The sequence below is a fragment of the Salvelinus namaycush genome, chromosome 2, assembly GCF_016432855.1.
Source record: "Salvelinus namaycush isolate Seneca chromosome 2, SaNama_1.0, whole genome shotgun sequence".
Classification (NCBI taxonomy): domain Eukaryota; kingdom Metazoa; phylum Chordata; class Actinopteri; order Salmoniformes; family Salmonidae; genus Salvelinus; species Salvelinus namaycush.
The window spans coordinates 52,711,319-52,725,881 of NC_052308.1; the positions used below are offsets into that span (position 1 = coordinate 52,711,319).

The following is a 14,563-nucleotide window of genomic DNA, read 5'->3' on the forward strand; positions in this document are numbered from 1 at the left end:
TGAAAATAAGTGTTGATATGACAGCAGTTAAAAATAGTCAATTATTGTCAGCTCGTGCAATGGCATCAGTTGGAGCATGTCCATGTCATATAAAAAACAAAAGCTTGTGAGTGCGTTGCTGATGTAGTTTTTTGCTTGAGATGTAGGGCCTGCTCTCTCAGTGATGACATTTTGTGATGATAATCGCCCGTAGCATTGTCACAGGCTTGTTCTATCCAAATGGTGCCGTCCCTTCTCTCTTACAGTTGGTTTTGGACCGAGGTAGAATTAGATTTATATTGGATATTCGGTGGTATTCAGTTTTGTCTCGTCAATAGCTATTGAAACAAACATGCCATGAATATGAACATGATATTGTCACGCCCTGACCTTAGATATCTCTGTTTTTCTATATATTTTGGTTAGGTCAGGGTGTGACTAGGGTGGGTACGCTAGTTTTTGTATGTCTAGTGGTTTTTGGTATGTCTAGGGGTTTTTGTATGTCTATTTTGGCCTGATATGGTTCCAAATCAGAGACAGCTTTTTATCGTTTTCTCTGATTGGGGATCATATTTAGGGAGCCATTTTCCTTGTTTGTGTTGTGGGATCTTGTTCTATGTTTAGTTGCCTGTCTGCACTATTCGTATAGCTTCACGTTTCGTTCGGTTGTTTGTTGTTTTGTTAGGTGAGTTTCAGTTGATTAAAATTATGTGGAACTCTACTCACGCTGCTCCTTGGTCTCATCTTTACGACGAACGTGACAGAAGATCCCACCAAAAATGGACCAAGCAGTGTGTACAGGAGGAGTGGACTTGGGAGGAGATCCTGAAGGGAAAAGGACCCTGGACGCAGGCCTGGGAGTTTCGCCGACCTAAGGAGGAGATAGAGACAGCGAAAGCGGAACGGCGACGATACGAGGAGATAGTTCAACGGAGCAAGCACGAGAGGCAACCCCAATTTTTTTTTGGGGGGGGGGGGGGGGGGCACATGGAGCAGTCGGCGGAGCCGAGGAGCGAACCAGAGCCAGTCAGGGAGTCGGATGAGGAGCTCGACGCAAGATTCCGGAGAGAGGTGCTAGCATTGAGAGCGCTGCAGAGCGGGCGTGCTGAGGTGCGTGTCATCAGCCCGGTGTCACCTGTACCGGTCCCACGCATCAGGTCTCCAGTGCGCATTCATAGCCCAGTGCGTCCTGTGCTAGCTTCCCACACTTGCCGGGCTGGAGTGAGCATCCAGCCAGGAAGGGTGGTGCCTCCTCTCCGCACTCGCCCTGAGGTGCGTGTTATCAGCCCGGTGCCACCTGTACCGGTCCCACGCATCAGGTCTCCAGTGCACCTCCACAGTCTAGTACGTCCTGTGCCTCCTCTCCGCACTCACCCTGAGGTGCGTGTCATCAGCCCGGTGCCACCTATACCGGTCCCACGCATCAGATCTCCAGTGCGCCTCCCCAGTCCAGAGCTTCCGGCGACAGTTCCCAGTCCAGAGCTTCCGGCGACGTTTCACAGTCCGGAACCTCCTGAGACGGGCCACGGTCCGGAACCTCCTGAGACGGGCCACTGTCCGGAACCTCCTGAGACGGTCTACGGTCCGGAACCTCCTGAGACGGTCTACGTCTGGAACCTCCTGAGGCGGTCTACGGTCCGGAACCTTCTGAGACGGTCTACGGTCTGGAACCTCCTGAGACGGTCTACCGTCCGGAACATCCTGAGATCCTACTCACGCTGCGCCTTGGTCTCATCTTTACAACAAACGTGACAGATATATTCTATATTAGGGGTGGATGGAGAAAAATCCACAACATTATTGTGTTAGAATTATTTTATTTATTTTTTGCCTTAAATCTTCAATAGCTCTTCCAGTGAACTCGGACTATGAAAATTATTTATTCAGAATCAGTAGAGGATGGACATGCTTCACCGTAAGGATGGTGCCAGGTTTCTTCCAGACGTGACACTTGGCATTCAGGCCAAAGAGTTCAATCTTGTTTTCATCAGACCAGAGAATCTTGTTTCTCATGGTCTGAGTCCTTTAGGTGCCTTTTGGCAAACCTCAAGCAGGCTGTCATGTGCCTTTTACTGAGGAGTAGCTTCCGTCTAGCCACTCTACTATAAAGGCCTGATTGGTGCAGTGTTGCAGAGATGGATGTCCTTCGGGAAGGTTCTCCCATCTCCACAGTGGAACTCTGGAGCTCTGTCAGAGTGACCATCGGGTTCTTGGGCACCTCCCTGACCAAAGCCCTTCTCCCCCAATTGCTCAGTTTGGCCTGGCGGCCAGCTCTAGGAAGAGTCTAGGTGGTTTCAAACTTCTTCCATTTAAGGATGATGGGGCCAATGTGTCCTTGGGGAACTTCAATGCTGTATAACTTTTTTCGTACACTTCCCTGTCCAGGATCATAAACCTGTCAAAATACAAATGTGAATACAGGTAAAACAGCTAATCACAATTAGGGGCAAGTGCATGAGAGGACAAACAAATAGTTTGTAAGCAAGCCTATAGTGTGCACATTTTGTTTAGGCAACGCATGCATTATAAATGTCATCATGACAGGAGCCAACATAGGAGCTTACCCTAGGCTTAAATACACTATATATACAGATGTACAGTTGAAGTCGGAAATTTACATACACTTAGGTTGGAGTCATTAAAACTCGTTTTTCAACCACTCCACAAATTGTAGACCTCCACAAGTCTGGTTCATCCTTGGGAGCAATTTCCAAACATCGGAAGGTACCACATTCATCTGTACAAACAATAGTACGCAAGTATAAACACCATGGGACCACGCAGCCGTCATACCGCTCAGGAAGGAGATGCGTTCTGTCTCCTAGAGATGAACGTACTTTGGTGCGAAAAGTGCAAATCAATCCCAGAACAACAGCAAAGGACCTTGTGAAGATGCTGGAGGAAACAGGTACAAAAGTATCTATATCCACAGTAAAGACGAGTCCCTTATCGACATAACCTGAAAGGCCACTCAGCAAGGAAGAAGCCACTGCTCCAAAACTGCCATAAAAAGCCAGACTACGGTTTGCAACTGCACATGGGGACAAAGATCGTACTTTTTGGAGAAATGTCCTCTGGTCTGATGAAACAAAAATAGAACTGTTTGGCCATAATGACCATTGTTATGTTTGGAGGAAAAAGGAGGAGGCTTGCAAGCCGAAGGGGGTGACAGCCTCATTTTGTGGGGATGCTTTGTTGCAGGAGGGACTAGTGCACTTCACAAAATTTATGGCATCATGAGGAAAGAAAATTATGTGGACATATTGAAGCAACATCTCAGACATCAGTCAGGAAGTTGAAGCTTGGTCGCAAATGGGTCTTCCAAATGGACTCCAAGCATACTTCCAAAGTTGTGGCAAAATGGCTTAAGGACAACAAAGTCAAGGTATTGGAGTGGCTATCACAAAGCCCTGACCTCAATCCCATAGAACATCTGTGGGCAGAACTGACATAGCATGTGCGAGCAAGGAGGCCTAAAAACCTGATTCAGTTACACCAGCTCTGTCAGGAGGAATGGGCCAAAATTCACCCAACTTATGGTGGGAAGCTTGTGGAAGGCTACCCGAGTTAAACATTTTAAGGGCAATGCTATCAAATACGAATTGAGTGTATGTAAACTTCTGACCCACTGGGAATGTGATGAAAGAAATAAAAGCTGAAATATATCCTTCTCTCTAACTGTTATTCTGACATTTCACATTCGTAAAATAAAGTGGTGATCCTAACTGACCTAAGACAGGGCATTTTTACTAGGATTAAATGTCAGGAATTGTGAAAAACTGAGTTTAAATGTATTTGGCTAAAGTGTATGTAAACTTCCGGCTTCAACTGTATGTGGACAACCCTTGAAATTAGTGGATTTGGCTATTACAGCCACAACCATTGCTGACAGGCAGTGGCAGTTCTAGCTTGTATGGCTCTCTGGGCGAACCCCCCATTCAGCTCCCCCCACCAACAAAAAAAAGCACCGTCCTTCACTAACTGTCATTTTTATTCAGACAAATAAATAATCATAACATTTAAAACTACATAAATCTATAAAGATATACAAAATAAGATATCAAAAAGAAGTAACAAAGACAAATAGACACAAATTTGTGTTGATTTGGCACTCGAGCATCAATACATTACATCACCCATCCCCCAACACTGTCAACCAAGAGTCAAGACTTAACCAATTCACCTTGGTGGTGTGCAGACTGGTTTTATGTTATTATTTTCGCACAAAGCAGAAAAAATGCAACAATATGTCTGTGAAACTATATATTCACAGTATTGTGAATGAATTGTGGTTTATTTGGTAGCAATTCATAGTGTGACAGATTTTACTAATTGCATTAGTACTGCACAAAGTCAGAGGTGTGCTATTTGATAGATTGCCCCTTCTCCTCCTACCTCGGGTTTCCAGTGGGGAGACCTGAAGTCAACCTATCCCCGCTCCCCTCCCCATCTCGTACTTCTGAGTGGAAGATCTTTCCAGGTAGTAGCCTACCTAGCTCACAAACTAGAATCAGGGCGCCCACTCCGACAAGGTTAATTGACCCACAGTCCCACACGGTGACATGATATCATTGACGTGACGTGCAAATGAGCAATAGAAAACCGATCGTGCAAATGTCACCATTCCAAATGTTTTTTTCCGGGCGCCCAGTGCCGCACCCCCGGCAAGATGCTGCCCTGGGCGGCTGACCATCTATATCCGCCACTGCTGACAGGTGTATAAAATCGAGCACACAGCCATGAAATCTCCATTGACAAACATTGGCAGTAGAATGGCCTTAATTAAGAGCTCAGTGACTTTCAATGTGACATCGTGATAGTATACCACCTTTCCAACAAGTCAGTTCATCAAATTTCTGCCCTGCTAGAGCTGCCCCGGTTAACTGTAAGTGCTGTTATTGTGAAGTGGAAACATCTAGGAACAACAACGGCTCAGTTGCGAAGTGGTAGGCCACCCAAGCTCCCAGGACGGGACCGCTGAGTGTTGGTGTCGTCTGTACTCAGGTTGCAACACTCACTACCGAGGTCCAAAATGCCTCTGGAAGCAACATCAGCACAATAACTGTTTGTCGGGAGCTTCATGAAATGGGTTTCCATGGCCGAGCAGCTGCACACAAGCCTAAGATCACCATGTGCAATGCCAAGTGACGGCTGGAGTGTTGTAAAGCTCGCCGCCATTGGACTCTGGAGCAGTGGAAACGCGTTCTCTGGAGTGACGAATTACTGTCACGACTTCCGCCAAAGTTGGTCCCTCTCCTTGTTCGGGCGGCGATCCACTTTTCATTTTCCATTTGTTTTGTCTATGTCTTACACACCTGGTTTCACTCACCAAATTACCTGTTGTTTTATTTAACCCTCTGTTCCCCATGTTTGGTCGTGAGTGATTGTTTGTTGTATTGTGGTCCGTATTGTGGGCTTGGATTTATCTTGTATTTTGATGACTTTGAGTAAAGTTACTTTTATTTACTCATCTCTGCTGTCCTGCGCCTGACTCCCCTGCACCAGCTACACATAGAACTTTACAGAATCACTCACCTCTTATGGAGTCAGCAGGAGCAGACGCCCTCCCAGTTCCAGTGGAGGAGCGCGTTCAGCAGCACGCGACCATGTTACAACGTCTGGGCACAGCCATGGATCGCGTGCTGCAGACGATGGATCGTTGGGAGAGAGGAGGAGGTTTTCCAGCGCCTCCACCAGCCCCACTACAACAGGTCCCACTGTCCACTCCTCTTCGACCTGGTCCCAGCGGGTTTCGACTCGGCTCCCGAGGGAGTATGATGGGACGGCTGCCGGATGCCAGGGGTTTCTACTACAGCTGGAGCTCTACCTGGCGACCATCCACCCGGCTCCTTCGGGGCGTGAGAGTGTGTCCGCCCTCGTCTCCTGCCTCTCAGGCAAAGCCCTGGAGTGGGCCAACGCCATATGGAGTGAGGGAGACGCGGCGTTGGACCATTATGCAGAGTTCACCTGCCGCTTTCGGGCAGTGTTCGACCACCCTCCTGAGGGTTCGAGCGGCGGGTGAACGTCTGTTCCACCTGAGGCAGGGGACGAGGAGCGCGCAGGATTTCACCTTGGTTTCCGGACCCTGACCACAAGCTGGAACGACAGGGCTCTGATCGATCACTACAGGTGCAGTCTGTGCGAGGACGTCCGCTGGGTGTTGGCCTACCGAGACACCACCCTCACATTGGACCAGCTGGTGAACATGTCCATCCGGCTGGACAACCTGCTGACTGCCCGCGGACGTCCGGATCGGGACCTGTCAGTTCCATCCCCCAGCACCTCCGCTCAGACGCCCATGGAGATCGGAGGAGGTGCCATTCCCTGCACCATCTGTGGCCGCAGAGGGCACACTGCTGGTCGGTCCTGGGGGGGTTCCTCAGGGAGTCGAGACCGCAGGCAGGGCACTATCGTGTCACCCCAGGTGAGTCGGCACCAGGCTCACCCAGAGCCCCCTGTTGCTTACATGTATGTGTTTATTTCATTTCCTGAGTTTCCCCCGCATTCCCAGCATAAGGCGCTAGTAGATTCAGGTGCAGCTGGGAATTTTATTGACCGTTCATTTGCTTATAGTTTAGGGATTCCCCTTGTTCTTGATTCCCCCTGTGCACGCCCTAGATAGTCGACCATTAAGGTCAGGGTTGATTAGGGAGGCCACCGCTCCACTTGACATGGTTATGCAGGAGGGTCACAAGGAGAGAATCAGTATTTTCCTTATTGATTCTCCTGTGTTTCCCGTGGTGCTGGGCCTACCCTGGTTGGCCTGTCATAACGCCACTATTTCGTGGCAATAGAGGGCTCTCAAGGGGTGGTCACGAGAGTGCTCAGGGAGGTGTGTGAGGGTTTCCATCGGTGCGACTACGGTGGAAAGTCCAGACCAGGTCTCCACCGTGCGCATCCCCTCAGAATATGCCGATTTGGCTCTCGCCTTCTGTAAGAAGAGGGCGACTAAATTACCACCTCATTGACGGGGGGATTGTGCGATAAATCTCCTGGTAGACGCAGCACTTCCCAGGAGTCACGTGTATCCTCTGTCACAGGAGGAGATGGCGGCTATGGAAACATAAGTCTCCGAATCCCTGGGGCAGGGATACATTCGGCCCTCCACTTCACCTGCCTCCTCGAGTTTCTTTTTTGTGAAGAAGAAGGATGGAGGTCTGCGCCCGTGTATTGACTATCGAGGGATCAATCAGATCACAGTGAGGTATAGCTACCCGCTGCCTCTCATCGCCAGTGCGATCGAGTATATGCACGGGGCGCGCTTCTTCACAAAATTGGATTTCAGGAGTGCTTACAACCTGGTGCGTATCCAGGAGGGGGACGAGTGGAAGACAGCATTTAGTACCACCTCAGGGCACTATGAGTACCTCGTCATGCCGTACGGGTTGATGAATGCTCCATCAGTCTTCCAGGCCTTTGTTGACGAGATTTTCCGGGACCTGCACGGGCAGGGTGTAGTGGTGTATATCGACGATATTCTGATATACTCCACTACACGCGCCGAGCATGTATCCTTGGTGTGCAGGGTGCTTGGTCGACTGTTGGAGCATGACCTGTACGTCAATGCTGAGAAATGTCTGTTCTTCCAACAGTCCGTCTCCTTCCTAGGTTACCCGCATTTCCACTTCAGGGGTGGAGATGGAGAGTGACCGCATTTCAGCAGTGCGTAATTGGCCGACTCCCACCACGGTAAAGGAAGTGCAGCTGTTTCTAGCGTTTGCCAACTACTACCGGAGGTTTATCCGGGGTTTTGGTCAGGTAGCAGCTCCCATTACCTCACTGCTGAAGGGGGGACCGGTGCGGCTGTAGTGGTCGGCTGAGACGGACAGGGCTTTTGGTCACCTGAAGGCTCTGTTTACCTCGGCTCCCGTGCTGGCTCATCCGGATCCCTCTTTGGCGTTCATAGTGGAGGTGGACGAGTCCGAGACTGGGATAGGAGCCATGCTCTCTCAGCGCTCGGGCACACCACCAAAGCGAAACTATGATGTGGGGGACCGAGAGCTGGTGGCTTTTGTCAAGGCACTAAAGGCGTTGGCTTGAGGGGGCTAATTGGCTTGAGGGGGCTAAACACCCTTTTCTCATCTGGACTGACCACCGCAATCTGGAGTATATCCGGGCGGCGAGGAGACTGAACCCTCGCCAGGCAAGGTGGGCCATGTTTTTTTACACGTTTTCACTCTATCCTACAGACCAGGTTCCCAGAACGCTAAGGCAGACGCACTGTCCCGGATGTATGACACAGAGGAGCGGTCCATGGATCATACTTCCAGCCTCTTGCCTGGTGGCACCGGTGGTGTGGGAGCTGGCCGCGGACATCATGCGGGCGTTACGCACAGAGCCCACTCCCCCCCAGTGTCCAGCTGGGCGCCTCTACGTTCCGTCTGCTGTCCACGACCGTTTGATCTATTGGGCCCACACGTCACCCTCCTCTGGTCACCCTGGCATCGGTCGGACGGTGTGTTGCCTTAGTGTGAAGTACTGGTGGTCCACCTTGGCCAAGGATGTGAGGGTTTCTGTTTCCTCCTGCTCGGTGTGCGCCCAGTGCAAGGCTCCCAGGCACCTGCCCAGAGGGAAGTTACAACCCCTACCTGTTCCACAACGGCAGTGGTCGCACCTGTCGGTGGACTTCCTGACAGATCTTCCTCCATCACAGGGCAACACCACGATCCTGGTTGTTGTGGATCGGTTTTCTAAGTCCTGCCGTCTCCTCCCTTTGCCCGGTCTCCCTACGGCCCTACAGACTGCGGAGGCCCTGTTCACTCACGTCTTCCGGCACTACTGGGTGCCTGAGGATATAGTCTCTGATCGGGGTCCCCAGTTCACGTCCAGGGTCTGGAGAGTGTTCATAGAACGTCTGGGGGTCTCGGTCAGCCTCACCTCAGGTTTTCACCCCGAGAGTAACGGACAGGTGGAGAGAGGGAATCAGGATGTGGGTAGGTTTCTGCGGTCCTATTGCCAGGAACGGCCGGGGGAGTGGGCGGCGTTCATCCCTGGGCAGAGATGGCCCAAAACTCACTCCGCCACTCCTCCACTAACCTCTCTCCTTTCCAGTGCGTACTGGGGTATCAGCCGGTTCTGGCACCGTGGCATCAGAGCCAGATCGAAGCTCCTGCGGTGGACGAATGGTTTAAGCGCTCAGAGGAGACCTGGACGCCGCCCATGTGCACCTGCAACGGGCCGTGAGGCGGCAGAAGGCGAGCGCCGACCGTCACCGCAGTGAGGCCCCGGACTGGCTCTCGACCCGGAACCTGCCCCTCCGCCTGCCCTGCCAGAAGCTGGGTCCGCAGTCTGTGGAGTGATTTCTGATAACAGTGAACATACCCTCTTAATGGCGAAGGTGCAAATAGATGGAGGAATTCAAATATAAAGTCTTCGTTTGAGCACTATCCACACCATTTAAAGTATGGTGCGCAACGTGGTTCAATGTGCCTATAAGTAACAGAGAGCACTGTACAATACGGCAAACTTAGCAAATAATGTGTTTGTGGTAAGTACATGGGGGCCACCATCTTTATGCACCTTCACCATTTTGGGGCCGCATGTCTTCAAATTCAGGGTAATTGAAACAGGCTGATCAGCAAGCTTTTTATGTCAGTAAAAGTAGAGCTAGTAAGCTAGCTACAGCATAAGCTAAGCAGCTGATACCAGCAATTTGTTAGCAACACTAAAAAAGTACTTTCGGATCACAGAATTTCAGAAATGTTCTAAAAAAAAGTCCCCCACGTAATAGTAGAAAAATGAACATGTATTTAGTAATTATTAGGGCTGTTAAGGTGACCATATTATCGCCCCACCGGCGGTCACCAGTCATGACAGCAGTCAAATTTTGTCACGGTTATTAGGCTGCTGATGGTCATTAGTAGCCTACCACAATTCCTAACTGCCAGGTACTCAGCACTCTATTGTACCTCTAATCACTCTGACATCAATGCAAATCTAATCAAATATGAGAGCCCATGAGCTCATGTTGTGCAACATTTCTATAGGCTTTGCAATTGCGTGAGAAAACAGAGTTTTGATGGCCTCTATTAAAAAGAGGAGGATCCATCAGCTTTCTATAGGCTAGGTCTACTATATTTATTTATAAACTTTCCTAATATTAAGCACATATGTGTTAATATTGCTTTAGTCCCTCATGAAATAATCCCCTATATAGATTCTACAGACCATACTGAGTATTCCCAACCCCACTTTTACATTGGCACATAGAATAGTTCTCTCTATAAGCCAATATGTAATTTATGCACATAGAATAGTACTCTCTATAAGCCAATATGTCATTTATAGGCCTACAGTGTATTTTATTGGGACCAATGGAATGGGTGGAGTAGCAAGTGGCCTTCTCTTCATACTCGTCGCCAAACTCACTGGCTCCAGGTCATCTACAAGTCTCTGCTAGGTAAAGCCCCGCCTTATCTCAGCTCACTGGTCACCATAGCAGCACCCACCCGTTGCACGCGCTCCAACAGGTATATCTCACTGGTCACCCCCAAAGCCAATTCTTCCTTTGGCCGCCTCTCCTTCCAGTTCTCTGCTGCCAATGACTGGAACAAACTGCAAAAATCACTAAAGCTGGAGACTCTTACCTCCCTCACTAGCTTTAAGCACCAGCTGTCAGAGCAGCTCACAGATCTCTGCACCTGTACATAGCTCATCTGTCAATTAGCCCATCCAGTCTACTTCATCCCCATACTCTATTTATTTATTTAGCTTGCTCCTTTGCACCCCAGTATCTCTACTTGCACATACATCTTCTGCACATTCTACCATTCCAGTGTTTAATTGCTATATTGTAATTACTTCGCCACAATGGCCTATTTATTGCCTTACCTCTCTTATCTTACCTCATTTGCACATGCTGTATATAGATTTTTCTACTGTATTATTGATTGTATGTTTGTTTATTCCATGTGTAACTCTGTGTTGTTGTATGTGTCGAACTGCTTTGCTTTATCTTGGCCAGGTCGCAGTTGCAAATGAGAACTTGTTCTCAACTAGCCTACCTGGTTAAATAAACGTGAAATTAAAAAAAAAAAAAATTAAGTGCTGCTGGGTATTTAGACCACAGTCACCCAATAAATAACACCATATAGAGACTAGTGCTAATTCAGTAGGGTCTGTAGAATATTATGTTGTTTACATGTATTTTCTTAAGCTCAATGTCTGTAGAATATAATGTTCTTTACATTTCTTTACTTAAGATCTAACCAATTCCCAATGTGCTCCACCTAATAATTCTATTTTATATAAAGTACTAATTCTCTTTAGTTTAGATTTTTCCCCGATGTAATTGTAATTTTGTAACATAATTGTAAGATTATGCACTAGGCAAAACTGCAAAATGATTGATTTCGTATCATTCCCATAGCATTTTACCGTAAACTTTCATTTTGAAGTCAAAATCGGAAAACCGGAAGTCTTAATTTTGCTGCCGGGACGCTAATGTTACTTGCATGACGCTAATACAGTCGACCAAGTCACTACACCGGCAGTGGCGACCGACGTCCTTGCACAGAATTTTTGCAGGAGGAAGCCTTTTTGCTTTGTTTGTATTCTCTCACAACTACAAATTATTAAATCACTGCCACAACGTTTGTAACAATTTAGCTAGTTATTCTGGAAAGTAATGCTCGGATGCTCGGGGATATATATATTTTTATGAGTCCCACATCCTACAGATGGTCCATGCTATCTGGAATCCTTGGGACATCCCTACCCCCAAGACAGGATCGGCCAGTGCTATCCAGAATCCTTGGGACCTCACCCTTAAAGGAGTAGTTCACTATTTTACAATTTGACGTTAGATTGTTCCTCACACTGAAAGTGGTCTACGGGCCAAGAGAATATGTAATCCAGGTTTCAATTTTCAACGGGGTACTTTTATTTTGAAGGTGAAACGCAAATTCCACTGTTGTGGCTAATCGTTTTAAACAGTCACTACAAATTTAAACTAACTTTAGGCACCACTAGTTAACAATTAATGAAAGTGATGGGTGCATATGTGAGTATGTTTAAAATTAAATATGCTCAAATCACCTGAAATCAATTAAAATCAACACAACATTTGGTTTCATGTTATTTAAAGGTGATTTTCGTTTTATTTTTTTACATGCTCACATGCCCCAATCACTCCCATTGAATGTTAGCTTGTGGTGGCTAAAGTTAGCTGAAGTTTGTAGTGGCTGTTAAAGAGAATTGAATCATGGATTACAGTTTCCTGGAGTTTGCAGTGGCTGTTTAAAGATAACTGAATCATGGATTACAGTTTCTCCTGGCCCATAGACTACTTTCAGGGTGAGGAACCATCTAACATCAAGTTGTACAATATTGAACTACTCCTTTAACCATTTTAAATTAAAACTTCAATGGGGTAGGACCATCCCAAAGATCCCGGATAGCACGAACCAAGACGGATCGGTTGAGGGAGGAGCATCACATAGGAGTAATGTAATCTGAAATAAAACAATGGTCCAAATATGGCATTATTCCCATATAATTCGGAATTAGTCATTTATTAGGATCTGTATGATTATTCCATTAGTTGTATCTGTTTGCATCACTTTCAATTGGGTACTTTTATTTTGAAGGCGAAGCGCAAATTCCACTATTGTGGCTAATCGTTATTGTGGCTAGCTTCACATAGCTAAGAAAATAAGCGGATCTCACAGTGACTTCACTTCCGATGCAAATTTTACGACAGTAAAATATTTTTTGTGCTGATACGAATTACATTAAACTCACGATTTTACACTCAGGATCGTGTTTGGTGCTATAAAAAGAACGAAGGACGAGTTGACTTAGGGCCCTGGTAAGCTTTTGTTTGAAATTGTAGCCTATGATTAGATTTGCCGAACAGAAAAGTGGTGTTATTGTATCGAGGCCGACAGCTTCAATTTCAGAAGCGTGGAAACATTGTTGCAGCCACTGTTACATTGTAGTTTCTGTAAACAGCAACGCAGGTAACAGTTATGCGCGTATTACAATATGGCCTTCAATTATATGGCAAATATAGAGAATTTGATTTGGAAAAATATATTGAGCATTGCAGAGCAGACGTATCTTTGTTTACATACATTTCGTCTTCTTGCACACAGGGACCTGAAAGTAGGCTACTATGTCCGCGGAACTGGACCTTTCGCCCCCAGAGGTACCTGAACCCACTTTGCTTGAGAGTCTCCTGCGCTATGGACTCTTTCTGGGAGCTATTTTCCAACTCATCTGCATCTTGGCTGTCATAATACCGACCTCCAAGGGGCATGAACAGGTATGGTAAACAGTCCTGTTGGCAGTTGAAAGAATGCGGTATAATATTGTCATTATTTACTGTAGGTTTACTTATAGCATTATGTGTTAAATCCGTATAGGCCTGATGCTTTGTATTTTTTCCCTTCTGTCCTATTGTAGTCTTCTTTTGAACTTGGCTTGAGCAAGCAAACTGTCCATTACTATTCAGCAACCTACTGTTATTGTTCCATATGTGTCGAGTGTCACTGGGACTCACATTCTGTTTTATCTTTAGGAGGAGACAGAGCCAAATGACATGAAAGCTGGTGACCAGAATAAGAAGTCAAAAGGACCTGCGCCTCAGATTCGTCAGAAACTAAAGAAAGAGAGCAAGAAAAAGCGATAGGTGTGTTGGATTTTGTGCTGTCCATGCAGCGCACCCAAAATTATTGCTACATTTCAAATTATGTAAACTGAATCATTTTTGTTCCATCAAATTCAATGATGTCTCAACCATGATTTATGAAAGAACAGAAGTGCATTTGATCAACTGTTTTATTCAATTAGTCTGCTATCAAATGTAATTTGTTAATCTAAAACTTGTAAAGGCCTAAACACAACCAAAAACTTTGGGGACATACTGTGCATTCAGAAAGTATTCACATCCCTTGACTTTTCTCAAAACATTGTGTTACAAAGTGTCCTTTTTCTTGTCAATGATCTACACACATACTCTGTAATGTCAAACTCGATGTATGATTTGTTTAATTAATAAAAAATAAATGCTAGTATATCTTGATTAGGTAAGTATTCAACCCCCTGAGTCAATACATGTTACTCACCTTTGGCAGCTATTACAGCTGTGCGTCTTTGTGGGTATGTCTCAAAGCTTTGCTCACCTGGATTGTACAATATTCGAACATTATTCTTTTTAAAATTCTTCAAATTCTGTCAAGTTGGTTGTTTGATCATTGCTAGATGGCAATTTTCAAGTTTTGCCATAGATTTTCAAGCCAATTTAAGTCAACTGTAACTGGGCCATTCAGGAACATTCAATGTCATCTTGGTAAGCAAATCCAGTGTATATTTGGCCTCGTGTTTTAGGTTATAGTCTTGTTGAAAGGTGAATTTATCTCACAATTTCTGTTGGAAAGCTGACTGAACCAGGTTTTCCTCTAGGATTTTGCCTGTGCTTAGCTCTTCAGTTTATTTGTATCCCAAGACAAGCATATCCATAACATGACGCAGTCAACACCATGCTTGAAAATCAGCTGAGTTAGGAAGGATTCCTGTATCTTTGTAGTGACTGGTTTTGTTGATACACCATCCAAAGCATAATTGCTAACTTCAGTGTGCTTTT

The 14,563-nt window shown here is 46.5% G+C and overlaps 1 protein-coding gene across 2 annotated transcripts; it reads left to right on the top strand.

The window, feature by feature from the left end:
- Positions 1-12,633: 12,633 nt before the first annotated feature.
- On the top strand, positions 12,634-14,200 carry manbal (mannosidase beta like). Of its 2 annotated transcripts, none has more exons than XM_038971412.1 (3): positions 12,634-12,787; positions 13,074-13,243; positions 13,499-14,200. In XM_038971412.1, exons 2-3 carry the CDS (start codon positions 13,094-13,096, stop codon positions 13,607-13,609), a joined length of 261 nt encoding a protein of 86 aa, XP_038827340.1. In that variant the 5' UTR covers positions 12,634-12,787; positions 13,074-13,093; the 3' UTR covers positions 13,610-14,200. The 2 variants fall into 2 exon arrangements, with proteins under 2 accessions (XP_038827340.1, XP_038827342.1); XM_038971414.1 differs by lacking the exon at positions 12,634-12,787 and adding an exon at positions 12,821-12,938.
- The last annotated feature ends 363 nt before the right edge of the window (positions 14,201-14,563 follow it).